This window comes from Pogoniulus pusillus, chromosome 8 (assembly GCF_015220805.1).
Source record: "Pogoniulus pusillus isolate bPogPus1 chromosome 8, bPogPus1.pri, whole genome shotgun sequence".
Classification (NCBI taxonomy): Eukaryota; Metazoa; Chordata; class Aves; order Piciformes; family Lybiidae; genus Pogoniulus; species Pogoniulus pusillus.
Genome location: NC_087271.1, coordinates 271,884 through 299,380, shown reverse-complemented (window position 1 = coordinate 299,380; position 27,497 = coordinate 271,884). Strand labels below are relative to the sequence as shown.

Here is a 27,497-nt window from a genome sequence, read left to right as displayed (position 1 = left end):
GTGTGACTTATTAGGTGCATCGATTGGTCTTGGGCCTAATTCTGCCATTTTCTTTCATACACCTTGTCTGTGTTCACCTGAATTATCAACTGGAGCAAATGGGACTGATAAATATTATATGGGCTGATAAGGAGTCAGGGAATGGGCTCACTGGTATGATGATCTCTAAACTCTTGAATTTTATAGAGAGATGGATAAATAAAGTTTTCTGCTTTTGATGCATTTGAACTCTCCACTACAAAAAGAAATGTAAAAGTTTATTTGAATAGAACATGCAGTTACAGAACTGCCTTTTATTTCATGGTTGTTGGGTTTAGTTTGGGGTTTTTGTTTGTTTGTTCTTTTCCCCTTAATTTGTCTTTATTTTTGTAAGAGGAGAAAAGAAAAGAAACTACAGGTTGGAGAATGTGTGCATGAAATCATGTGGGATAGATTCTTATTGTCCTCTCCTCCCTTAAACTGGTTTAAATGCTCGCTTGTCATGAGTAAGAAAATACCTTTCAGTTGCTTGCTGCTGAAGGAAGTTCTAATGATTTGCGTTGCAGAAATCAGAGTCGCTGAACTGAAGATGAACCTGTCACACATTTATTTTAGGAGAGGATCTAATAATTCAATTCTTTGTTATTTAGGGATTGGCAGTAGAGCATGTTTAGTAAATACAGACTAGATTTAGTGATTGACTTCTCATGTAAAGATGTTTGGTACTTGTACAGTAAAAGCACGAAACTTCTTACTGCTTCAGGGAAAAAATGCAGCTATTGGAAAAGCCACAGAGAATAAATATTGTATCTGTCTTATTGTTGGGTAGAATTGTATGGAATAACTGACAATGTGAGAGTGCAGGAAATATCTCTGGAAGAGATTTTGTAGCTTCTTGAGTTTACTTGAAGGAAGAGAAGTGAAAAAGAAATTGCTTCAGGCTTTAAAATGTGACATGAACACATGGAATGAAAATGGAGATTATTATAGAACTCTGCTGAATGGATGAGAAGAAAAATCTCTTTTTCTTTCTTCTTTTATAATAAGAAAAAGTTTCAAATCTAAATCTTGCAAGTGTTGAAGTGTGTGCATTGTTGTGTTCCTGGCAGAACAAATCAACTACAGTCATCAACTCCAAATCCTTTAGACTTAGAGTAGTCTAAATTATGTGATCAGCTGTATCTAAATGGCTATTTGTATGTCCAAGATCGACTTTGTATACACACAAGTTGTTAAAGAGGGGGTACGATGAGGATTTTTTTAGTAGATCCAAAGCTGTGTTTTGGAAGTGCTTCAGGTTTCTATTTAGTAAAGCTGCTAAATGTGAAGTGAATGTCTTCTGGGAGATGGTCCTTCATGGCAGCAAAGGGCTGTGGGTTGTTTTTTGCTTTCAGTAAGCAGAGATGCTTAGTGTGTTGAAAAGGAGGGACATTTTTCTCTAAACAATATCAGTAAGAGTCTTGCCTCTTACTCAAGCCTGGTCAGTATTTCAGTCCTAGTATTACAGAGGTTCTTCAGCGGGTGGAGAGGGAAAGGCTTGTAGAACAAATAACAAGCTGGTATTAAACCCATCTGTAATCTGAGAAGTGGAATAGCCTATGGACTATGAGGAGACATTTGTAGGAGAGTGAATATCATTTCCATGCTCAGAGCTGTGACAGGAACGTGACCTTCTGCTGTTCAGTGATTGTCAAACTGCTGAAGATGTTGATGGCAGGAGAGCTGGAGAGGGAACTGAGATATAAACCGCTCCTTTTTGCACTCCAGGTTTTTATCATTATGTGTCAACAAGCTTGAACAAGGCATGCAATCTAGTAATCATTTCACAGTGCATGAAACTGCTTTTAATAGACTGTTGGTTTTGTTTGCTTTCTCTCCCTCAGCCACCAACCCTTGTTTCCCAGCACACTACTGGAACTCAAAGAATAGAGCCTTCCAAAGCAAGGGCAGTGCTCACCAACTGTGGTACAGTGCAATCTTGCCCTCCAAACGTGCAAACAATAGCAAAAGTATGTGTTTCTGAATGTGGCCCAGCTGTTATCTTCTCTGGAGAGCAGGGAGCGTTGCAGTGACACAGACAGAACAACCAGTTAAAACCACTCAGGCTGTTTTATTGCCTTCAAATGGGGCATGTAGGAAAAGCAAGGGCTGGTTCTTCCATTCAGATCAGTATCAGCTTAGGCTGCTGCACTGCTACCTTTCTGCACTGGCTTTGAAGAATAGAGGCAAAGAATAACCCCTTTTTCTGTCTCCTCCTATTACATTTCTGGCACCCAGTAGGTGAAATGTCAGGCTGGAACTTGTGGTTCTCAGAATCTGTGCTTCACCAGTAACCTGGAACAAGGACTTCTGTCTTTCTTTTTTTATTACAGTCATTAGTTTGGACATAGTAAATGATTGTTAATGATTAAGATTATTTGTAGAAAGGGAATTACTTAGAAAACAAATGAGACATTGCCAGAGCTGCTGTGGGAAATAGATCCATATTGTGGGTTCCAGGTAATTTTCAGGGTTTGAGCAGTTAGGAATGACAGGGCTGATCTCAGTCAAAGTGCTTAAGCTCTGTCTCTCCTCTTCTCCTTGTCCTCTCCGCCTCCCCTCTCCCATAACTCTAATGATGATATGTGGCTTCTCTATCGCTCTGTTTGAACTTGTGTGTGATTATTTTGCATAGTGGATTGGTAAAGGGGCACTGTAATCGAGTGCACATGATCACGTTTATTCTAAGGGTTAAATGAATACCAAACATCTTAAACTACTTTTAATTCTGTCATCAAGGCAGTGAGAGGGCTTTGTGAGAACCACAGAGTTGTTGGTTGTTTTAGAATGAGGGGAAAGCAAACACATTCCTAGGTGTTTTTTCGCATGTTTAGCCAGAGGGAGAAATGACACTAAGGCGACATCATCAAATCCTGTAAAACTAACTTTTGAATACAGATCCCCATTGTTGTTTTAAGTGCTTAAGGGGTTGCTGGTTTGGCTTATTTTGGAACTTGCTGAGCTATATGAAGTGTGTCTCCAGGGGTTTGATATTTTAATACCTAGTAGAAGGTTGTATAACAGCAGATGATGTATTTTGCCTGCCTTCTAAAGCTGTAAATAAATTACATGTGCTGGCTTGGGAGAGTATAGCTGAGGTGTAAATCAAAGGCTAATGTAAGAGGAAAAATATCCAATGAAATGATATCTTGTAACTGGTTAGGGGGTTTTATTATCAATAATAAAGAGATATAAAAGCAAGAACAGGTAGAGAATCTAGGATTATTTTAAGTGAGTGCTGTCATTAGGTGCTTTTTCACAAGTTACTGAGGTTGAGTCGCTCAAAGACTGCAGTCAGTAATCTCCTAGGCAAAGATAACATAATTTTAAATGTGTTGTTAAAAATGATGTTTGATAGCTTCCACTCTAATCCTTGGTTGTAGTAAAAGGAAAACAGAGATACATATGTCAGTTTTGGAGCACGAACCCTTTTTTCTTTAGCTTCAAGAATGCTGAAAGTGCTTCCAATAAGGAACAGAAGAGTTTATTAATGCAAATGTTTTGCTAAATGCTGCATGCTTAACACAATCCCCATTCCTTTATAATAAGTTTAAATATTAATTCTCTGGAATGCTAGATGCCTAAAGCTAGATAGAAATGCTGTGCAGTTTCAGATATCTAGGAGTGGGCTTGTGAAACAGGATATTTCACTGGGAGAGATGAGTAACATTTCAGAGTTATTAGGGCAGAACAACAATGCAAGAGGATGGCTTTAAAAGAAAAAGAAGTTACAAAATTGTTTTCTGTGCGTGAGACTTAAATACCTCAGAGTTATTTATTTGAAATACAAGAGTAGATTTCTTATATATGGAGGGTCTAGACTGCGTTTTTTATTACTATGTTGTTTAAATTCTTTGGAGCTGCCCGCCCCCCTCTAAAGCAGCTGGCTTTGATTTAACCTGCATCCCTCACGGAGACCAACTGATCAGTGGCTCAGAATGGCTGTGTGCTGTGCTCTTCGCTGGGACATCTTCCTGATGGCAGACACCAGAGAGAGTCCAAGGAGGGCAGGAAGGCTGCTCGAGGAAAGCAGCATTTTGCATTCAGAGGGACACATTTCACCTCCAAAACAACTCTTGCCTGTTGCTCCTTACGTAAGTCCTGCTTACTTGCCAACCTCTATCTGTGCTGGACAGAGAAGGGTTAAAGTGAGAACAAATAAAAGAGGAAATTACTGGTTTATTTCCCAGTATTTTCTGGGAAAATCCCAGAAAGGAACTTACCGTGCCATTTCCTAACCCCTGCTTTTCCCTGCTGCTCCTGCTGAAGCTGTGCAAGTTACAGCACTGACTTCAGCAGGAGGCCAATACTTCATGGTTTTTTAAACCTGATCTGTGCTCTTCTGAGGCAGAGATGAGAAGATCCAACTGTTAAAACTCTCTCCCAGAGGGCAAAGTGTAAACAGAAGCAGCCCAGCAGCTCAAATGCCAAAGTCAGCACAGCACCACCGCCTTGAATTTGTTTTCCTGCTCAGGACCTTGCATGGGTCTAAAGCTGGTGTGATCTGCCATCATACATGAAAGAAGCAAAAATGGTGAAGGAAAAGTAATACAAGGATTGTGCCAGCAGCTGGCATGGCCAAGTATAGAAATATTTGAGATGATACTACTGGTACAAGTACCTTAATTCTTACCATTTTGTGCTAAGTCTATGTGGTTCTGGGTAGCTTGTGGCCCTAAACTGGGACAGTCTGTGTAATATTCATGGCGTTTCTGCTGCAAGGGTGTAATGGAGAAAGACAAGCCAGTGTTAGAGCCAGAAATGGTGAGGTTGTTCCAGTGCACCGTCAGGGTGCTGAAGGACAGGGTTTGTTGTTTCAGGTGATGTGGCTGTGCTGTCCGAGATGTGCTCTGGTGGTGTGGCAGGATGCTGCGCTGCAACAGGTGGCTGTATCTGCCTGGGGTGGCACTTGCTGGCGTGTGGCTGCACCCCCTCTGCACAGCATGTAGGTGAACCGTGCTTCTGTCATTGCTACGTGAGGGACGTGGTGCCTGCCTTTGCTGATGAGTCTGGAGTGTGAGTGGTGAAAAGTGCAAAATGCATTTTTGTTATCTTTGGGGTAGACGAAGGGGTTTAATGGAACATTTCAGTCAGGCTTCTTACTGCTTGGCATCTCATTTATGCTGCCAGCTGCAGAATGGTTGCTGAGGAACAGATTGACTTGTTTATTTTAGTGCTTGCCATGCTGAGGTGAGCAAAGGAAGGCTGCATTACAGGGAAGCTGTGTTGGAAATGGTCAACAAGAATGTACCTGTTGGGAAGAAAAGCTTCCCCCTGGTTTGCTGGAGAAAGCAACTTCAGGGCTGCCCTTGCCTTCCAGCAGATAGAAAAATCTCTTACAGCTGTTGGTCTCAAGACAGAAGTTACCCTATGAACTATTTGCCCCTTGGGCTTGAGGTGCAGGTAGTTCCTCCAAGGTTCCTGAGATCTTTGTCACTCTGTCAGAACAGATTTTGCATGCAGCTGGGACTGACTCCCAGCGCTTCTGAAGAAGAAAACCAAGATGGAATTCTTCCTTTCTGGGTATCTGATTCTTGTAATGTTCAGTTTCCTTGAAGTCATTGGAGATGGTTTATGTCCAGCTGAAACTGAGCTGGCCTGATGCCATGATCTGTAGCTCTGATGCCATCAGAGTGGGTACAAAAGAGGCAGACACAAGCCTTGGAGGCCTAATGCATAGATGTTTGTCCCCTAGGTGTGGACTTGGTTCACTTGGCAAAAGGAAAAGATGTCTCACATTTTTAGTTTGAACAATTCTGCTGCTTTTTTCCCCATCTCACCACAAATTGGCTCATATTCTTTTCCTCTGAGTTCTTGAACTATGTGATAAGATTTGCTGACTCGTCATATAGCTGCAGACAATGTGAGTGAGTGGTTCTGTGAAAACGAAGATCCCCACACATTGCAGCATCTTGGATTCCAATGGGCAGTAGGAAATTTAAGGGCATCTTTACTCCTGGAGCCCACTTGCTCTTTCTCTACCTTTGAGTCTCAATAACTTTTTTCTTTCTACTCTCTTCATCTCCTGGCCTCAGTCCTTTACTTTGTGTAGCTTTGCTGTTGGCCTGGTTTTCAATATATGCAAAAGGTTGTAACTTGTTTGACTCGTGGGCTAAACGTGTGGACGTGTGGCAAGTGGTGTAAATAGCTTCTGGCCTCTTGAATGTGTACTCAGAAGCTGCCCGGGTGATTTGGGCAGCTTTTGTTGGACACTTTATTCATATGAGATCTCCTTTCTTTTGCTGCGTCCTATCAGAAGCTGTTAGGCAGAGAATACTAGCGTGAATACTTGAACTGCTTTATCAAAATCCACTTCCATGCTTATATGCTTCTGAGTTTGCACTTCCACAAATATTTTTACAAGTGCACAGGACTTGCAAAATTATCCATGGAAAGCAAATATAAAGGGGACCAAAATCTAGCAAACCGTTGGAATTCATGGTGATTTTGAGCCCGAATGTGTGGTGGCCAATTGTGTGATGGTATTGGCCACTAGTCTGGTTTGTTTGGCAAATCTGGGTGAGAACACTGGTGTTTTGCAGAGGCTTGTGCTTCAGTGCTACCCAGGCTATGCATCTCAAAATGGGACTAACCTGCCTACGGACTTTTCCTTGCTAAAGGTCAGCATTAATGCCAGCAGCGGAGGTTTTATTAGCGGCTGGAGAAGTTGCCATGAGACTTGAAAATTAAGAACAGTAAACATTAGAGGTGCTAAAGATGTTTCATACATGGGATAGGTGTTTCAGCAGCACACAGTCACTCTGAAATGACAGGCCGTTCTAGAGCCCAGATAATAAGAGACTTGAGAGGAAATTCAGTGAAAAACAGTCTCATGACCAAGTAGGATTTAGGTAGAAGTGAATTATGATGCTAACTACCACTAGAGAGAAAAGCCAGAAGGTCTGGTACAGCTTCCAGCATGAAGGGTCCTAGTTTGATGAGCAACACAGATTTAGGTGCCGTAAGGACCTTCTAAACATGAAATCCACTGGTCAAAGTTAGAATTTGTGTGTGTGGTGCCCACGTCCTCAGAGATACCAGTCTTGTTCTGCTAGATAGAAGAAAATCTGTTGCATCCTTTCTGAAGTGGAATTGTTGCAATGAATAATAATAATAATAATTATTATTATTATTCAATGTGAGCTTAATTTGATATCAATAAGGCTGTTTTTTTGTGTGCCTTTGGGTTCCCCCTGTGGTACTAAGGACTTGGCAAAGTTCATCTAACACTCAGCACCTCCTGGCTCTCCTGAATTGGTTTGTTCTTTCACAGAGATGACATGGGCTTGACACTAGAAAAGATTTTAACTAGGAATGTAGCTAGCTTTTAACAGCTGGTGCCCAAGCGGTCATGAGTTTTAAAACCAGGCAGAATGGAAATCCTGCCTATGAGATGTAACTCCTTGGGCCTTGATCATCTTTCCTGTGACCTTTTTACTGCCCCCACTGTATGAAGAGTTACAAGAGCTCTCTCAAACCTTAGCACTCTAGGCTTCTATCCTCTCTGACTTCCTGAACAGAGTTCAGGTCTCTCCTTGCCTAACGTTGCTGTCTCCGGCCACTCATTTGGTTGTCAAGAAAACACCAAGAAGCATACAATACAAACCAGGCTGAGTGAAGGGCTCTAAGAGCAGCAGTTGGGAGAGTCACTCATGGGGTAACTGGGCATGAAAAATGATTGATTTTTATGTGCAAAGCAATTGTGAAATGTTCTGTGACATGCTGAGGACGTGCCATTGCTAACAAATAATTGCCTGTTGGGGATAGAAAATGCCAGGCATTGTCCTGAAGAAGGAAATAGCCTTATTGATATCGAATTAAGCTCACGTTGAATAATAGTAATTATTATTCATTGCAAAGGCATCCTATTTTCCAAATGTGAAAATGAACCAACCGTGCTGAAGTGTTACAGCATGATCAGCACTTAGCTGTTGGTCATATCTACATCCTTACAGTCCAGGTGGACTTTAGACTGTTTAGAACTGGTGAAGTGTTGTGGTGGAAGCCTGCACTTACAGAGCAGCTGCAGGAAGCTGTTCTGCTTCTTAAAAAGAGTTCATCCAGCTTATTTTTATTTCATAACAAGGCTGAGAGTGAGGCTGGCAGAGGTAAATGTGTTGATAGGTGAGACTTAAGCTTCTTGGATGTATTTTGAATTGTCACATGCAGCATTCCTGGCAGAATAAATAATGAAATAATAACCTGAGATTTTGAGTGGAGTAAAAACTGAGTTATCCCTAGAAATTGAGCTGCACACCAAATAACAGTACAGTGATAGTATTTTGTATACAGCTCCTGAGGGTTTGAGTTTTGCTCCCAATTTTATCTAATGGTTTCTACTGAAATCCTGACAGCAACACAGAAGAGCACTGCAGGTAAAGTTTGTCTGCTGCTTCAGATTAAGGGAACAATAAAAAGAAATTAGGAAGTGACCGGCATGCGACATGGATTTCTGAAGCAATGAGCAGAATCTGGACAATTAATATTTTCTAACAGTCCAACGTGAGAGGCTGTACTTTGGCATGGAGAATATAAACGTTTTATAGGTGGGTGGCTGTGTGTCCTGGAGAGCAGTGATGCTGAGAAGGGTTGGTATGAGAAAATAAATCTTCAGTGGAGGCAATCAAAGTTGTTATTAGATGGCATAGGGGGAAGTGATGTTAGCTTTCTGTTAAGCATTACTCCAGTTGTGGGAAGATAGGTTAGTGCTCAAACTTGCTGAAATGGCAGTGGGAAAAAAGATTTAAAGAAGAATTGGAAGCTGCTAACCCATATGTGGTGCTGATGAACTAATGGAAATTTAGAGGCAGTCTGGTCTGTTCTGGAGGTCATAGAATATCTCAGGTTGGACTCTAGGGACTTTAGAGATCATCTACTCCAACCTCCCTGCCATGGGCAGGGGCACCTCTCAGCTAGACTTGGCTGCTCAAGGTCTCATTCAGCATGGCCTTGAACACCCCCAGGGTGTATTCAGATGCACCAGAGGAGAGAGTATCATATACTCAAGGGCTCTTTTGGGTGCAGATAAATGCAGAACAGTATCTCACAGCTAGAAACCAAGAAAGATCAGACAGGGAGGACTTGTTTTTTTGACCACAAGGATAATTAACCCTGGCACAACTTGGCAAAGGATGTGGTAAATCCTCTGGTACTTAGAGTTGCTGAGCCAGGTTTGGAGGAAGAAATGATTCATTTCAACCATAGACAATTACATTCAATGGTATAATTGTTGCATTATCCCAACAGCTTCCACCTGCAATCTGTAAAAGATTGGATTCCAGGCCATTGCCTGCTGCCAGACCCACTGCTGCTTTTTCTTTGTGTGCCCCCTGCATTGCAGTTCTTGGGCCTAGCATCTACACTGAAGCTGAATTTAGGGCCTCATTCTGACTTCTGTGACAAAGTTGGGAGTGGGCTGTGGAAAGAGGAGCATTACTGCACAGGCACCGTTTGGACATGAATTATGGTAAGGCAGCTGTTGGCAACCAGCATGCCCCCTAAACCCGCCCTTTTCCCCCTCCTGTTGTGTCTCTCTCTTCAGCAAACAGCACCACTCCTCCCAGACTAGACTGGTCTGTGTTCAGAGATGTTGTGATGCAACCCTCAGTCTCCTAGGATCTGGGCTGAGACCAACTGAAGCTGAGTGCTGGGTTTAAAACCGGAGTCGTGGGAATGGATGGCTGCTGTGCCCTCCCTTCTCTAACCAAGCACTGATGGGTTTCAGCATGAACGTCTTCTCTTTCCTTGCTTTCTGAAATGCAAGCAAAGGCTCTTAGCCTCCTTCCTAGCACTGTACCAGTGCCATACTAACACGGGTCCTGCAGCAAACACCCTGGCCCTCCCTGGGCACCATGTTTTCTTTCTGTGGGGAGACTGAAATACTCCCTCACAAATAATGTCTTTAGAAGTCATATTAGTCACACATTTTTAAGACATTCCAAAATCATACCAACCTCCTTCTGAGCTTGTCTGTTGCTACCAATGATTCAAAGTTTTGAAAACTCTCCTTTAATTTTGATTTACATTTTGGTCTTGGGCACTTGTTATTTCTGGCAAGTGCCAGCTCAGCTTCATTAAAGAAAAATCTGTTTTACAGCCACGCGGCTCAGATCTGCTGCGCTTCTAATAATTGATGGCTGGTTTCCTTATTTCCTGCATTGTAGAAAAATAAGGACCTTGTTAGCCCCAAACAAGCCTGCATAAAGTCTCAGTGTGAAACATCAGCTTGGGGGCGAGCAGAGCAGCTGTGGGCAGGTTTTACAACTCTGGGCCTCAGCTGATCGAGGCAGCCAAGGGAAACCGGGAGATAGCCATGTGACTAAAATCTGCTTGAGTTCTTTGGCTCCCTGACCTGAGATTTATATTGGTGACACCTTTCCCCTCTGTCAGTCCCTGGGCCAGACCCAAGTCTGTGTCTGTTCTTCAGGCTCCGCGCACCCTGTGGCGTGACCGCTGTGCTCGCTGCTCGCTCTGTCACCGCGGGACCTGTCTGTTGCCAGCTCTGACTGCAGAGATCCAGCAGCCCACAGCAGGGCAAGAAAGCAGTGACCATGCGGTGGGGATGAAAAATCGAGGGCCAACAATTCCAGGATTTCTGCGAGTGGGCAAATCAATTTCAGTCTGATCTGTCATTGCTAGGGCCTTTTTTTCCTTCCCCTTTGCTTTGAGTGGTATCAGTGATTTACATTTCTACATGGAGCAAGTGATTGCACTTAGCTGCCCGTTAGCATGTGCAGTTCACTTTCTTTATAGACGATGAGTGACAGAACCCTATCAGTTGCTTGGTTTATGCTATTTTGAACAGGTTTTCTTGTCAGTTTTCTTTCCTTCTTGTTTTGTGTTAAGAACTAGTTGAATTCAGTGCTACCTATCTTAGTTTAAAAGTATCTATAAGCTTTAACGAGCACCTGATGCCCATCACGTATTCGTCCGCAGCGCAGTAGCTGTCAGATGCCTCCTGTCATAGAGACAGGACAAGAGGGAATGGCCTCAGGTTGTGCCAGTGGAAGTTCAGCTTGGGTGTTAGGGAAAAACTTATTCACCAAAAAGTTTGCCAAGCCCTGGAACTGGCTGCTCAGGGTGGAGTCACCATCCCTGGAGGGGTTTAAAAGACATGTAGATGTGGTGCTGAGGGACATGGTATAGTGGTGGACTGGGCAGTGCTGGGTCAATGGGTGAACTTGATCTTAAAGGTCTCTTATACCCAAAATGATTCTATGAATCTATATGAGTCCTGCACCAGGGTTGGTGCAATCCCAGGCACAAGTCCAGGCTGGGTGGGGAATGGCTGAGAGCAGCCCTGAGGAACAGGACCTGGGAGTCTGGGTTGATGAAAAGCTCAACAGGAGCCTGCAGTGTGAGTGCAGCCCAGAGAGCAATCCTGTGCTGGGCTGCAGCAAGAGCAGTGTGGGCAGCAGGGCAAGGGAGGGGATTCTGCCTCTTGGCTCTGCTCTCCTCGGACCCCACCTGCAGTCCTGGGTGCAGTTCTGGAGCCCCCAGCACAAGAAGGATGTGGAACTGTTGGAGCCAGTCTAGAGAAGGCCACCAAGATGCTCTGCTCTGAGGACAGTCTGAGAGAGTTGGAGCTCTGCAGCCTGGAGAAAAGAAGGCTTCGAGGAGACCTTATAGTGGCCTTCCAGTAGCTGAAGGGGGCTCCAGGAGGACTGGGGAGGGACTGTTGACAAGGTCTGGTAATTACAGGATGAAGAGTAATGGGTTTAAACTGGCAGAAGGGAGATTCAAACTAGATGTTAGGAAGAAGTTCTTTCCAGTGAGGGTGGTAAGACACTGGCACAGGTGCCAAGGGAGGTTGTAGATGCTCCCTCCTTCGAGCTGTTCAAGGCCATGTTGGATGAGTCCTTTAGCAACCTGTTCTAGTGGTAGGTGTCCCTGCCTATGGCAGGGGTTTGGGACTAGATGGTCTTTGAGGTCCTTTCCAACCTAACCCATTCCATGATTCTGTATTGCAACTCCATAAGCCTGATACTGGAGACAGGATCGTGCCTTAGATATTCACAGGAATCTCTCCTAGGAAGTCAAGCAGTGACACTGGAGCAATATTGTGAAGGGTGGTTGGTCTGTTTTCATGTACTTACCAAGTGCAGTTGGTGTCCTTGGAGAACGAGATGGTTGTTTTCAGTTAAGACAGATGTGTGATGGGTATCCTAGGCATGCCTTTGAGGGGCTTGCTCCTCAAGAGAGGTCCTGAAGAATTGGTGGGAACTGTAGAACCACTGAAAAATGAAATCTTACAGTTTACTTCACTAAATGTCTGATCCAGAGTGGTACTTAGGCACCTAACTGCTGTTGACATCAGTGCTTCCAGTGCCTAAATACCTCTCTGGATCTGGTGCTCAGTCTTCTGGCGTTGAATGTTGCATAGTTCGTGCGTTTTCTAGGTCTCCTTTTAAGGCATCTTCTGTGAGTGGTGCAGGAGTATTCATTTTGAATTCTTCCCCTCCCAAGTTCCACACACGATGCAGGCAGTTGCCTAGAGAGCTCTGCCATCTGGTCATCTACTGGTCCACCAAGGCGCTGAGGCCTCGCAGTCAGCAGTGGGGTGGGAGAGTGACTCGGAGGACATTTGCTACTCTCATTAGTTTGGTGTTACTGAGCCGGGGGGGGCAGCAGAGCTGACCTGCTGGCCCTGAGACTGTTGAGGGGGAAGTGAAGTGACATACTCGTTTGTTTGGATGAAAATCCAGGGAAAAGTGGGAGATTTTTGTTGGCATTTCCTCCACTCAGTGCTGATCTTATCATGCTGGTTTAGTAGCAGAGCTCCTTTGGCTCCTCGCCAGGTGATACTATCGGAGTCAGGAGTCCATCTGAGATGTGCAAGATGAAAGATCTGAAGGAATTAAAAGTGTTAGGATTTTTCCATCAGACTGTTCTGATGCAGAGTGTCTTCTTACCCAGAAAACTAGCTTTCCCCTTCACATTTTTTTACTGGAAGAAGAGGAAACACAAGACTTGGGAACTGGAACCTGATGTTTATATGGGCTCCGAGAGCAGCTGTAATTAGTGCAGATTTTTGGAAGAGACTTGTTCATTTGCCAGCGAAGGGCCCTGGTGTTCAGCCAGGTTAGATGTATCTTGGGACTGAAGCACTTGGGAAGTGCATACCATAGCCTGACTCTGTGTCTGGCACCAAGAACATCAAGTGTCCTCTCACTTAACATAGGAAATTAAGTACTTGGTGTATTCCCAGTGTGTCCTGTAAGGCACTCTGGAGGTCTGAGTCACTGCCCAGCTATTTAGACTGGTTCTCTGTACTCTTGACTTTTGAAGGGCTATGTCAGCGTGCTGTGATGCTCATCTAAGTTTTGTGGTACTGTGCAATTCAGAATTTTAGTATGGGCCACAGGTCTGGTAGTACTGGCAAGTGAGTGATAAGAGAGTGAGGAAGTTCCTGTGTGTAATGGGGAGTCCTTTGATAGCCCCTTCCTTGGCAAAGACTCACAGCAGTGGTGCTGTAAATCTGTTTTGATGATTTTCAGGTAAACTCAGTGGTGATGCTCAGCAGTGCTGCAGGAATGTCATGGCACTTCAGTGGCTTTCTTTAAGGCACCAGCCACATCAGCACCTCTGGCTGAAGCTGTGGTTTGCTTGCTTGGCTCCTTCTCCCTTGCCTGTATCTGCTGTGTATCTTCCTCTTGTGTTTTCATCACATGGCCTCTTGCCATTCCCACAATGCCCAGTCACAGCTTTGGCTGCCCTGCACTGGGATGTGACTGTTGACCCAGAGGAATCCCATAGGAAAATGTGTCCCAGGCACAGCCTCCGACTGGCAGTTAATTGAGGGTGACAGAAGATGAAGTCTGCGTGGTGCCCCACACAGGTAAGCACAGTGAAGTGTTGTAAGGCACAGTGATCTCTGGACAGTTTTAGTGCTGGAACAAGTCCCAGGGCAGGAGGCATTCTGCAACAAGGTGGTGAACTCTGGTTGCTTGTTTAACAAGACACAACTCGTCGAGATATAGGTAACTGAACGTCAGAGCCTGGTAACTTTATGAGGCGTGCTGTCCTGTGCTGGTTCCTGACTAACTGTTATCCTCTCATTCCAAACTCAGAGGCGGAGGAACCAGTGAGTGACACTAGTAGGCTTAGATTGTAGACATGCAGCTCTCACTTCTGCAAGGTGAACATTTGAAAAAAGACTGAAATCTAGAGAACTCTGTGTGGGGACTGGCATGAAACTGTTCAGCATTGCCTTCAGTTCCTTGCCATGGGACTGAATGCTCCAGCTGCAGAGGTGGGCAGGCAGAGACAATGTTTTGACCTATTTCCTTCTGAGAGATGAATGATGGTGAGACACCTGGATGTGTGCACAGATATCCAGGATATCTGTGTGCACATCCTGGCCAGTCAGTTGGTGGCTGAAGGGTTGAGAGAAGTTGAAGGTAGGATTGGACATGGAGGAGAGGAAACACTGGGAAAAGGCAGGAGTAGCACAGAAAATAAGATCTCTTGTTGTGATTGTGAGTCTAGGCCCATCTGTGCAACAAGGTCAAACGGGACCCGCAGGAAGGAGACATGTCTGGGTGATCATACGAGTCACAGTATCACAGTATCACATGTTCTTTATTTTCTTTCTAAAGCTTCAAAATGGAACTATTGAATTGTCAGCTTCTTGTTCCTCAGATGTTACAATGCATCCCAGGAAAACATTTGACTTTCTTTTCAGTCCAATTTCCCTGTTTTTCAGACAGGAATCAGAACTGTTCCCCACTTTCCAGATCCTACAGAATTGAGTGGGACCTCAGGAAAAGACTGTTGCTTCCAGCAGAGCTCAGCTGAGCTGCTAACAAGTCAGTCACCTCCAGGACACAACAGGGACAGCATACTGCACAGATGGGTGCTAGGGAAAAGATAGGGTCCCCAGCGAAAACTGGCCTTTCTTGTCCGTGCTCCTGTAGAGCAGAAAGCTGCGCAGTGAGGGAGGGTGTCTGAGCCAAAGCCCCCTGGTTTGGTAGGGGCAAGGGACTGGGAATGGCCACACGGACAATCAAATCCAGTTCATTGGATTTGCAGGCAATCATCGTTCAGTCCAGGGAGCATATATCCCACACCATGCACAGGCCAGAAAGCACTTCCCAACAGCCTATAACATGCTGAGATCGTTAGTGGAGAACACCAAAAGTCCCAAGTTGCCCTGTGCCATAGGAAGCAGGAGAGGTTGAGAGCATTGTCTGTGGCCCACAGTTCTAGAAAGGCTGGGGATTTCCTTATATAAAAATTCCCAGATGATCACAGGATGTTAGGGATCAGAAGAGACCTCCAGAGATTGAGTTCAACCCCCCTGCCAGAGTAGGACCATGGAATCTAGCTCAGGTCACACAGGAACGCATCCAGACAGGGCTTGAAAGTCTCCAGAGAAGACCAAGCATCAGATCTGATCATCAGTTTGAATACCAAAACTCTTGTCGGTTTTGTACTTGGACAGTCAGAGAACTGATGACAAACTGGTACCCAGCAACATCAAAGAGGAGGGGCCAAAGAGGGCTGGCAGGGATCTTGTGCTGTTGGTACTCAGTGGTGTTCACAGCAACCACATTGCCACTCAGTGCATGAGTTTTTTTCTTCTCTTCTCCCTCTTCTCCCTCTTCTCCCTCTTCTCCCTCTTCTCCCTCTTCTCCCTCTTCTCCCTCTTCTCCCTCTTCTCCCTCTTCTCCCTCTTCTCCCTCTTCTCCCTCTTCTCCCTCTTCTCCCTCTTCTCCCTCTTCTCCCTCTTCTCCCTCTTCTCCCTCTTCTCCCTCTTCTCCCTCTTCTCCCTCTTCTCCCTCTTCTCCCTCTTCTCCCTCTTCTCCCTCTTCTCCCTCTTCTCCCTCTTCTCCCTCTTCTCCCTCTTCTCCCTCTTCTCCCTCTCTCTTTTTTCTCCTTTCTCCTGCCCACACTAACTCCTGAGTTGTGAGAGATTTCAGAGTGGTATGGTGGAGAGGCCTGGTTTTGATTGTGCAGCTCAGGGTATCAGTTTTAAGCCAGAGGCAGTGATGTTATTTAACAGGTGCCTTAAAGGCCCAGTGCTTATTTAATCAGCAACTCCCTATCAGCGTTATGTAAATTGCAATTGCTTAGGTACGCAGTTAATTGTGAAAGCTTTGGACGTTTTTAAAGGCATAAGACAATACCTGAAGCTCCATTTTAAGCATATCCAGGTCAAAGGACACACATGTTTTTATTTTCTTATTTGGGGTATAATGTGTTCAAGGCAGATTTATGGCACAACCTTTGTTTATTGACTTGTACTTTTCCACATGAAACTAATGGAACATGACAGATGATATTTATGAGGCATGTGTTCTTGATTAAATCATGTTAGACATTAAAACCTGATAAAAGAATGTATTTTAAAGGGTGGATTAGTAGAAAAGGAGGCAGCATTGATTGGGGAGTTTACACGGAACAAGACACACTGGTCTTAGGCTGAGTATTTACAAGTGAGGTATGTGGTTATAAAACTTTAGAAGCAGAGCAGAGAGAGATTAATAAGCTTTTGCTCTTTGGAAAGTTTGGGGTTTGTTTTTCTCCGTTTGTGACAGGGCTACCTTGTATTTCTGGTCTTTCAAGTGAATTTGTTCAGTTCTACTTAACAACTTGTGACCCTTTCTGGCCTGCTGCTTTTACTGCTGGCCATACGTGCGTCCTCTATGTGTCAGGATTCCCAGGCAGCAGATCTGTGCAAGCAGCCTTTGATGCTGCCAAAAACTGCTTTGTAAACAGACTCTAAGTTCTGCTTACACGGGTGGAAATTGGGTAAATTGCAAGAGTCTGGTGGAGCTGCTTATCCCTACCTTGATATCTGGGGCTTTGCATGGGGTTCGTAGTGATAGGTTAGCAGGGAACTGATCTGTGTCATGCTTTCCATGCCAGCCTAAGGGTATCCTCCAAGTATTGCCTGTGAGAGCAATTAGAGGATTTTGGTAAACACAGGAAGTGGGAACACTTGTTTTCTTGTCTTAACTGAAGTGAACTTGTTTTCTTGTCTTAACTGACCATGAAATCTAACGGGAAAGCAGATACCTGCATGCTGCTTTCAGTGGCACAGGTGCAGACATGGAGTATTTGCAAAGGTTGCAGCTCTGTGGATATAGTTAAGGACACGTTTTGCTCCTGTGCAGCATTTTAACACCTGAGCTTTTAGCCTTCTCTGGCTGAATCTGTGCTGACTTGGATCCTTCTCAAAGCCGCATCTTGTCTAGGGCAGAAAAATGGCTTCATGAGAAGACAGCCTGGAGTTCCTAAGGTGCTTTATAAAACGTATGAACCTCATATCAGCTTAGACCTTCAGAAGCACCATTCAATACAAACAGAAGAACGTTTGAAGTAGTTCTTAGGACAACAAAGTAACATTACATGCACAATATTCACCTTCTTCTTGTAACCTCTTCAGCATAACTGAAGGACTTGTGCGAAATTAAAAGCTATTTTGTTGTAATCTAAAAGAAGTCTTTTCGGGATGAAATATGGTAAAAATATTAAATATGGTACAATTACAGGTTTCATGTGTTTAAATGAATAAAATGCTTCAATAGCTTTGACAAGGAAGGAATGCAAAGTCTGAGCATATTTATCGCTTGCTTTCATTTGGACTTCTCAGGATAGGTAACTAAGAATATTTGCCAAATGAGAAGGCTGTACAGGAAGTGAAATGTTGTGTGATTCAGTTTAGTTGAGTTAAAGCTCCTAGCATCCTCAGAACAAGTTCTCTTTGAAAATCTATTAGCCAAAGTCCAATCCTGCGTTCCAGCAAACTCAGTGGAAATTCAGTGCTTTTTTTTTTTGTCTCAGCTTGCTCACTAACACATCTCCACCTACCCGAGAGTTTAGATCAAGCCTTTTCTCCCACTAGAAAGTGAAAACCTTAGGCAAATGTTTCCCTATAGAGATCTCAGCTATCCTTCCCCAACTGTATGTTACAGATTTTAGAGAATAAAATGAAGAGCACAGAAAATAGCACTGGAAGTTATATAATATTGTTACATTAGTATTTTGCATCCAAAAGGATTTAGCAGAATTATAAAGGCTTCAAAAATAGATTAAATAATAGAGCAGAGACTTAAAAGTGAATTGAGACTGAAAAGAATGGTAATGATTTTGGTGGGAATTGATACAAATCAGAGATGCACAGTGTTGGGGCAGGGGCAGAAAGAGGGAGAGTAGAGGGATGGTGTTGAAGAAATTAATTAATCCTTCAGGCCTAGGTCAAATAGGAAAATTCCCACTTTTGGGAAGATGGCATGTTCAGGTGGGAAACTGGATGCTGAACACAAAAGGCAGGGAGAAGGGGATTTAAGGTGGTTTGACTTATATTAGTAATGGTACCCTGTCGGGGTCCGGAGGCTGGCGAGAGGCGAGATCGGGGCACTGATGACTGGAGACAGCAGCTTCTATGCATCAGTACGCTTTTATTAGGGTATTGCAGTGTCTTATATAGTGCTCAGAGGAGGTGTATCCAGCCAGCCTGGGGCTGGCACAAGTGGACAATACAGATTGGCCCAAAGCCACGTGCAGGGTGCAGATAGGTTACCCTTATCAAAACAGCCCGTGGTTCCACCCCAGGGGGCTGGCAGGGTCAGCCCCCTGGAGCTGTGTCTGCCCCAGGGGCCGGCAGATTCCAGCCCCCAGCAGGTGTGCGTGGGTTGCTCAGTCCACAGCCAGACTTTGGAGTCAAAGTGTTGGTATCAGGCTGTCAGGGAGGAAGCTCTGCAGTTTCCATTTTTCTCTCAACATGGCTTCCTACTGAAAAGGTTCTTACTGGCTTTCCCAGCTTCACTACTTCCCTTGCTCTGTCCTGTCATGCTTTACCTGAACAGTTGTTCTTCTCTGTCATGTTGCTTTTTCTTTGCATGTTGTTTTTGGTTATTCTTGGTTTGTATTTCTGCGTCTTCTTGCTGTGGAGGATGCAGACCAATGGTGCTAAGGCATTGCTGAAGGAAGCTAAACAGGTCGGGCAGGCCATGGCCAAATCGCACATCAGAATCTCCTTGGAAAGTGGGGATGACCTATTGATTGTGATACTGAGCTCTTGCAAAGAGAGGACAACTCCAAGGAAACCCAGCTGGTGTGCAGACAGACCACTAGGTAACAGTGAGCCATATCCAACATGCATCACTGCCTTTTATGGTGCCTTCTAGATGGTAAGGATCAGCCATATTTAGGTCCTTGTTTTCAAGCACATTCCAAAACCTGTCCTAGAGATATAGCTAAGTACCTACACATTAGGGGCAATAAGGCAGGTGAGGGGTCTGGAGAGCAGCCCTATGAGGAGTGACTGAGGGAGCTGGGGTTGAGCTTGGAGAAGAGGAGGCTCATGGGGAACTTTATCGCTGTCTACGAGTACCTGAAAGGAGGTTGTGGCTAGGTGGGGGTAGGTCTCTTCCCTCAGGCAACCAACGACAGACCAAAGGGACATAGTCTCAAGCTGTGCCAGGGGAGTTTTAGCCTGGATGTTAGGAAGAGGTTCTTTGCAGAAAGAGTCACTTGCCATTGGAATGGGCTGCCCAGGGAGGTGGTGGAGTTGCTGTCCCTGGAGGTGTTTAAAAAGAGACTGAATGTGACACTTGGTGCCATGGTTTAGTTGATTAGATAATGTTGGGTGATAGGCTGGACTTGATGATCTCAAAGGTCTTTTCCAGTTGGATTGATTCTGTGATTCTGCGTGCATACACATCTAGAACATTATCCCAGTTCTCTGTGCCCCATATCCCACCATTAGAGGACACTGGATGAAAGAAGGGAGGAATATCAAATGCAAAGATTGTGAGAAGATTGTGTTTAATCTGCATTTCTAATATCAACAGAAAGAAAAGCACAAATCCGCTAATAGTGATTAATTATATCCCTGTGCTGCTGGCCAAGAATGTGGAGTATCATGCCCTATGGAGTGCCTACAATGTGTTGTTTTCATGACTCAGCCAGGGAAGGCATCCAGGCTCTCAAAGTAGGCAGGGTTAATTTTCAGATTGTGAAGCCATCTGGAAAATTTTAACTAAAATTATCTGCCTCTCAATCCCAAGATAAATAATCTTCCTCCTTATACTATTGTTCCTCGTTAAACTAGTCTGGTTAAGGCTGATTTAACCGTGATACTAGAACTCAGGCTTTTACAGAGCATTTTGTAGGTATAGTTTTCATGGTGAGAACAACATCAGTATGAGCTTCAGCTGAGAAGAACAACAGAAAAAAGTAGTTTCCTGGAGTGTTTATTCCACTCCATGAGACAGGAACAGTTCTGTTCAGCTCTGTGTGGTTTAAGATGTTGTCCTTTCTGATGGATGTTTTGTATTTCAGTGTGTACCCCAGTACCTATGTTTGTATACTTATATGTTAGTATGTACTAAATATATATTACAATATAATTAACCTTTTTTTGTGAATGGAAGATGCTGAAGTATCCTGCATATTATTGTAACTGTAACAAGTTGGCAAAGCACCAGCAAGTAATTCGCTTTAAAAAGCACCTTTGTTATATTCTCTGTCTCTGCACTCTGTTAACTGGGAAGCAGAGGCAAGAGGAAGACAAAAAGTGAATTTTTTTTTTTTGTTTGTTTGAAGTGAAAAGAAATTGAGGGACCTGATGCCACGTGAATGGAGGCACAGTGCAGTGAATGTGAGATGTCTTTGCATTTCATGGTTTCCAGTGCTACTCTTAATTTGAGAAAATACTCTGGAAATCAGTTATTTTGAATCTCCTGTTCCAATACATTGTCCTTAGATGCTTGAGTAGTCATGTAGACTTCAGAGGTCTACTTTGCAGCCCTTTCTACAGCTATGACATGCTTTAGATGCATCTGCTTATGCTTCTTGGGTTGGGTACAGGCTGATGGTGTGGCTTGGCCAAGTGTTTAAGAGCTGCAGGCAGTTGACAGCATTGCTGCCTCTCAGCAGCAGATCAAGGATGTTTCTGGGAGCACCTCAAGGGCAGTGTTTACACAATGGAATCCTTAATTCAGCATTTCCATTTTGCCGTCAGAGGTGATACACTTTGCCTGGTAAAGTTTCTGCTGGACATGTGTAGGACCTAAGTGACTGACATCTGTCTGCGGTTACAGCGCTCAAGTCTAGTGATGTCGCTGGGTGTCAGACATGAGCTTGGGGCCTGACTCTGCCTCCACTCATGCTTACAATCTCAGGTGAGCTGGGAAGCTTCTCTCTCTGCCTTGGGCTTGCTGCATGCAAAATGAGGCTAGTGATACCTGCTTTTGTCAAGTGCTTGGTGACTGAGGGGAGAGCATGTGGGCTGAGGGCACCGCGGAGAAATAAATGCTGGAGTCCAGAAATCTTTAGAGCTTTGCTTTTGAGAAATGTAGTCAAAGCAAGATTTCACTTAGTGTGGAACTAGTGAAGCTCTCGAATGCCTGTAACCAAAACTATGTGCAGGGAGAAAGAAACTTCTGGTGCCCATTTCTGTTCATGCCAACCACTACTTATCCTTCATTTTATTTTATTTTATTTTATTTCATTTAAATTTTTAAAATATTGTTATTCTTCTCCTTTGGAAAGAGGTTTTTAAATGCTAAGAATTACTCAAAGCTTGCAGGGGCTTGGAGCTCCCATAACTAGTGTTTCCAGGGTACACATCGTCACTGAAGATGCTAGTGGTGTGTTTGGGGGCACATGTCTCATTGTAAAACATTAGGCAGCCTTACCAGACTGCAGAGCTCTCTGAAGCAAAGCTAAGCTGCTTAACACACACTCATTTCAGGCACATACTTTCAATGTCTGCCAACACTGAAAAGCTTCATTTTTTCATTAAGTTGGTGCCTTAGGATCTGTACCCTAATGGAGTTCCTCTGCAATGGAAAGATAGACTCTCTCCACACAGCTGTTTATGCTGTCAGAACTGTGTGATTTTCATACTTCAGCAAGGGAAATAAATGAAGTTTGAAGAAGAAACAGAACCAAACCTCTTTTTCCCCTCCTAGTTTGAATTGGGGTAGAATTGCTTTATAGTGTTGAGGAACTGACACTTTCTTACAGTCTGCCTTTTTTTTGCAACAGAGGTGTACATGGAACAGCTTCTGTGATTCTTCATGATGGTAATTTCAGAGCTAGGAGATCTGCATCTCAGGTGGCACGAGAGGGACATCTCTCACTGAAATGTCTGTCCCTGCTGGCAACATTAGATGGGATCAAGTATGCCTCTTGCCTGGGTCAAAGAGCTGCAAGTTGGCATGGACAAGCCATTGCAGCTGGTACGGCAGCCCTGAAGAAACCATGTGGTGAAAGCAGAACCCCGAGCCTGCAGTCTCTTTGAGTTCATTCTGGGGTTAGCTTCTGAGCTGAGTCTCCATAGCTCTTTAAAACACAAAATGTTTGGTTGAATTTGAGGGTTTCTCATCTCTCATCTCCTTTTAGTCCAGCACACACTTTCAAGCTTTCCCCCATCTTACCCTTTTAGTCCGGCTTCAATTTCACCTCAAGGTACAGATTTCCTTCACTTGCCTGAGATCCCTGTGCAAGACTTCTTAATGTGCTGCTTGTGTTTCCACTGCACATTCTGAGGTTTCCCATTTGTTCTCAGTACATTTTATAGTTCTTTCACATAAGTGCAGTCTTGGAAATGCTTTTAAATTACTTTGCAGAGAAGCTGCTGTTCTGCTCACAGAGCCTTTAATACCTGTATATCACTGCTATCCAGATCACGTAAAAACACTCACTTAGGAGAGGGCTGCATCTGTTCATACAGCACCTAGCACTGAAAGACTGATCTGAACATAGCCTCCTGAAGTAGAGTGGTTAATCAGAGTCCCAGATTCTGTTAAAGTTGGACTTTTGGAGTTGTTTCATTCGACACAGATTATTCAGGGTCTGATTTAGAAACTGGGGTCTGATATTTTAGTACTTGTGTCTAAAGGCTTACTGAACCCTCCCTTCTAACATAATCCCTTTCTTGTCTGCTGCTAGTGCTTGTGCGTTAAAGTGAGCCGGGAAGCGATTTGCATTTGGAAGGAGATAAATAAAAACAAACTAGCATTAAGGTGCGGTTGCAAAACATCTCAGGGCCTTTGGATGTTTGCTGGCTGCTTATTTTGGAGCGATTGCTGGGCTGAACATAGCATGAAGTTTGTTTGTGATGTGTCATAGCCTTATCAAAGCCAAATTACTCATTAAAACAGTGCTGAATTGGAAACATCGTGCAGTAAAACCAGCACAGAAATAAAAGGTTGGCAGAAAGGTAACTTGATATATGAAACCATAAAAGAGAGTTTGGAATTAATGAGCGAGACAATATTTCTCCTTGTAGAGACTTAAGTTTGGGTTGAAACAGTGTAACAGCAACACATTATTTATTTCTCCTGTTGCCTTATTCTTAGGCCTATGGGACCAGACAGGAAGGAATTAGTGAGCCCTATATTACAATTTAATTGCTTGAAGGAAAAATATTATTTTTTATTGTTAACTATTAGCTGCTTCTAGTTTTATTAAAGTCATAATGTCCATACCATTGCGCCGATGCTTGCAGCTTGCAGTCAGGGCTAAGAGAGTTGTTCAGCCTCTATGAAGTCAGCTTTCTGAGGGGACAAGACAGAAGAAAGAAAAGAGAGGCAAGGATGCAGGGCTGGGACTACAGCAGTGGCTGTTGGGCTGTTACATGTCTAAGCGCTGAGTTTTCTTCCATTTAGAACAGAGCTGTGATCCTTCACTGGAAAAGTGGTCACGTCCGACACCACAGTTTGCATGGCTGGGAGCAGCTTGGGCTCTTCCTGGTTTTCACTTCTTTGCATCGGTTTGGAATTTGTGTATAATGTAATGGGGTTTGGTTACTTGAAATCGTTTGCTTTTTTTACCACCCCTCCAGGTTAAAATGGTGGCTTTATTTGGCCAGAGACATCTCTGTTCAACGTGCAAGTTTGTTTTGCAGACAAGTTTGGGCTTGTTCACAGGGCCCGGGAACGATGAAAGTCTGCTGCTTTTGTAACTGCTGTTCGTTTTTGCACAGTCGAATTCTCATGGGCCAACTACGCTGATGACTGTCCCCTGCTGTGCTCTTGGCCCGTGGGGAGGAGCAGACAATGCAACAGTTTGGCACACCACGGAAAAAATGCTCGGGAGAAATGATCTCACACCTGCTTCAGGCTACAAAAACTCACTCCGTGGACAGACAGGATGGCTCAGCTGTTAAGTGGTGGTGATTTGACCCCACGGACAGATAAGCAGAGATGAGAGATCACAAAGCGATGCGCAGCAGTTCAGTGTTCCATGCATCCACGTGGACGAGCTGACGGATCAGTAATCTGTTTGCTCAGACCTGGTGCTGGTGCATTTGTACTTCCTCACAGAAGACCTTTCTCAGCAGAGCGGATTTCTTCTCGCTGATATTCTAATCCTGGATCCTTTCTTTTAGCTCTCCAAAGCAACACTGACTTTATCTGAGGCAGGGGAATGAGTCTTTTATTAGAGGTCACCAGCTAGGAAGGGACCACAGTATTTTACCGGCTGATTCCTTCTCAGGGTCAGCCCTGTCTCTGCTATAGCTATAGTTGTTCTGATGGCAGGGAAGCAGCTGACTTGCCAACCCATAGCTCACACACCTGCAGGAGTATCCCCAGAAGTGTGCTGCCTGCTTGTAAACTCAGAAAATGGTGATTGTTGTCTTCTCTCCCTTTTAGATTTGCCCTCATTGAGGAATATTTTTATCACCTGTGGTTTAATCACAGTGTGAAAGGAGTTGGTTAGATTACAGAGGCGGTGAGGCTGTTGCAGCTCAGTGCTGGTGACTTGTTATTACCTGCAGCTGGTTTGGGTCCCATTTGAAGTCAGGGACTCTTCCAATCCAGGAGTATTTTGTCTCTGCTTGGATGGAAATCATTCCCTTCTCATTACAGGGAATGACAACAACAAGATTGAAGACCATATCCAGAGGTTTCAGTGACCTGTATCTCTTCAGGTCAGCAGGTCAGTCGTGATAAGCTGCTATGTAGTGGTGAAACAGGGCTGTAGAATTTACTCTTAGAGCTGAGTTTTGTGGGCTTTGGCTCGTGTTGGCAACCCCTTGTATGTGTGCAGGTCTCCTGAAAGCCCCGAAGGTACTGCTGTGTGTTTCTGTTTCTGTGGATATGTGTAGAGCTCCCAGGGCTTCACTTCATAAAGCCTTTTTGGAAGCCCCGTGAGCTAGCTCCTGAGGCTGCTTGGGAAATATGAGCTGTCTGATCTTGTGAAGCACAGCTGAAATGTGAAGTACATTGTGGACATTGTGACTGTAGGCTGGGTGTTTTTTGTGAGATGGAGCTAGCCTGTTGGTCCCGGGGCCAGCTCTGTGTTTCTGCACTCCTGCAAACATCCACTGGGGAAGGTGTACTGCTTCTAATGAATACTTCCATTGTTTGCCATGGACTCTGGGCAGTAACTTTGGCCTTACTGGGAAAGATTCCCATTCTTTGATGCTCCGATTCTTCAGCCAACTCCATTTTGTTGAATATAATTTTAAATCAAGTTTTCCTTTTAACTTGTAATGTAACAAGTCCCCAAATGTGTTACTATCCACTGAAAAGGGTTTCTTGGCAGGATTTCCAAACACAAACAAAACAAAAAGCTTCTCTTCTGCCAAAATACTCTTAAGGGATGAAGCAACAATGACTTGTGGCTTTGTGAAAATAGACTATAGATTGTATATATTGTGGAGCAAGAGACCACAATGTGTGCAGTGATGATTTGAGGTATTGGGAAATGAAGTGATCCATCAATACTGATGCTTGGTGCCAGGTGCTTAGTTCAATGCTCCAGTTTGCTTTGCAGTGGAAAGTGGGAGTAGGCTTTTCAGGAAAGGGGCTCTAGTGGTTAATGCACTGAGTTGGGCCTTGGGAGATATGGCTTTGATTCCCAACCCTCTTCAGGCTTGCTGTACAACTGAGAAAACATTACTTGAACTCTGTGCCTCAGTTCCCCTCTTTCACTCCCTCACCCACTTCTTTTTTTACATTCCTTTGGGAGGAACTATCTTTAAGTCTCATTATCCAAACAAAGGGTAGTGCAGCTCGGTAGGGGCCTGGAGACACAGAAACATTTGTAAGTGTTCTGACAAACACAAAACTGTCAATGTCCACATGCATGTCGGGCAGGCTGAGTTATACGTGCGGCAGCAGGGGCAAAAGTAGCAAGCAGAAATGGCAACCATTACCACTGCATGTCTTCATCTGGACATCTTGATCGTGTGAATATTTGGATTAGCTGCTCCCATCCCTACCTTGGTTCCTAGCAGTACCAGTTCTGAATGTTTTGCATGAAGATGTACTTCCTTGAGAACGAAGCATCTGAGGCATAGCACAAGAGCAGGCTGCTAGAAAGAACTGAATTTGGGGCAGACCATTATTCTGAACACAATCCTGCAACCCGTCCTGGGTTTACTAAGTCTCCTTGCTTCCAGTCCATCACCTGTAGAAGGCAGGAAGGCATAGGTACCCTGATGCTACCTTGGACCCTGTGCAGCTTCACTGATGTCTCTAGAGAATGCTGCCAATGGTACATACCTGAAGTATGACTTCGTATTTGCTGTTGTGTTGGGTGGAAGCTGGGGGCTTGAATCACAAGGGCCTTTGGCTGGGTCAGTACTGAAGTGCTTCAGCTGGCCCAAAGACAGCAGGATGGGACTAGGGTTCTAGGGTTCCTCAGCAGAGCTTGAGACCTAGGAGGGAGCTCCCAGGGGCCCTGGCTGATCTAGCTCTTGAAAGGTTTCGGTTTAGTGAGAGCAGGGAGTCATCTTACTTGTGTTTAAAAGCAGTGAATGTTCTGTAATCCTGTAATAGCTCTTCCTGAGGATGAGCTCTGTAACGTTTCCCAGTATGAGAACACCATGGATGTGCTGGTTTGGGCTGCTTTGGGATAGATAAGGAAGCTGTTTCCTAGAGTGCCCAATTCAACGTTGAGCCTAACAAAGACAAAGCTGCTCTCTGAATGCAACGGGTGGGTTAGCTAACTTCTTTCAAGCCAAGGAATAGCTGTTGGAATCCGTCTCATTTTGTCATCATTAAAATGGTGGCAATAACTACTTCTCTGCAAGGTTGTAACTCAGTCTCAGCCAGTGGGAAGGGAGGTCTGAGTGTCCTATTTTTGTTTTCGTTAGCTCCAATGACAGTACATTGTGCTAGGTCTGAACAAAGCAGTGATAGGTTAGATGTGCATGCTGCAGGCCAGGCAGTTGCTGTAGATCTAGTTTTCACAATAAAAAATGGCTGCTGGGGTCTAGAGCAAATTGCATCTGCTTGGAAGACAGCCACTGAAGATCACACCGGCAGGCACCTGTGGGGCTGAGGTCAGGCTGCCTACTTCACTGCAGCACAGAGTCTAGGTTTGTTTTTGGCAATGGGTAATAAGATCTCCTGTTGTGACTCTTGTTTCTGGAGAGCTCAGTGAGCAGTGCAGCAGTGACCATGAAGATTGTATGAAAGTATTCAAAAAATAACCTGACAGTCTTAAACCAGACCTGCTCTGTAAACAAATCATGCAGTGCTGGAGTGAGCTTTATTCACCTGGCACAAGGA

The 27,497-nt window shown here is 44.3% G+C and overlaps 1 protein-coding gene across 10 annotated transcripts in view; it reads left to right on the top strand.

Moving 5' to 3' along the window:
* Window positions 1–27,497, top strand: part of GLIS1 (GLIS family zinc finger 1) — a 218,341-nt gene that overhangs the window by 5,588 nt on the left and 185,256 nt on the right. For 2 of the 10 annotated variants that reach the window (XM_064146876.1, XM_064146877.1), the window contains exon 1: window positions 24,767–24,915. The exons of 7 other annotated variants lie outside the window; for them this stretch is intronic. Coding sequence is in view for 1 of the 3 variants with exons in the window: in XM_064146875.1 (XP_064002945.1) it covers window positions 24,819–24,915 (97 nt within the window). In the remaining 2 variants the exon portion in view is untranslated. Of the gene's footprint in view, window positions 1–24,765; window positions 24,916–27,497 lie in introns of those variants that run through there. One more of the 10 variants, XM_064146875.1, reaches the window with a different exon arrangement.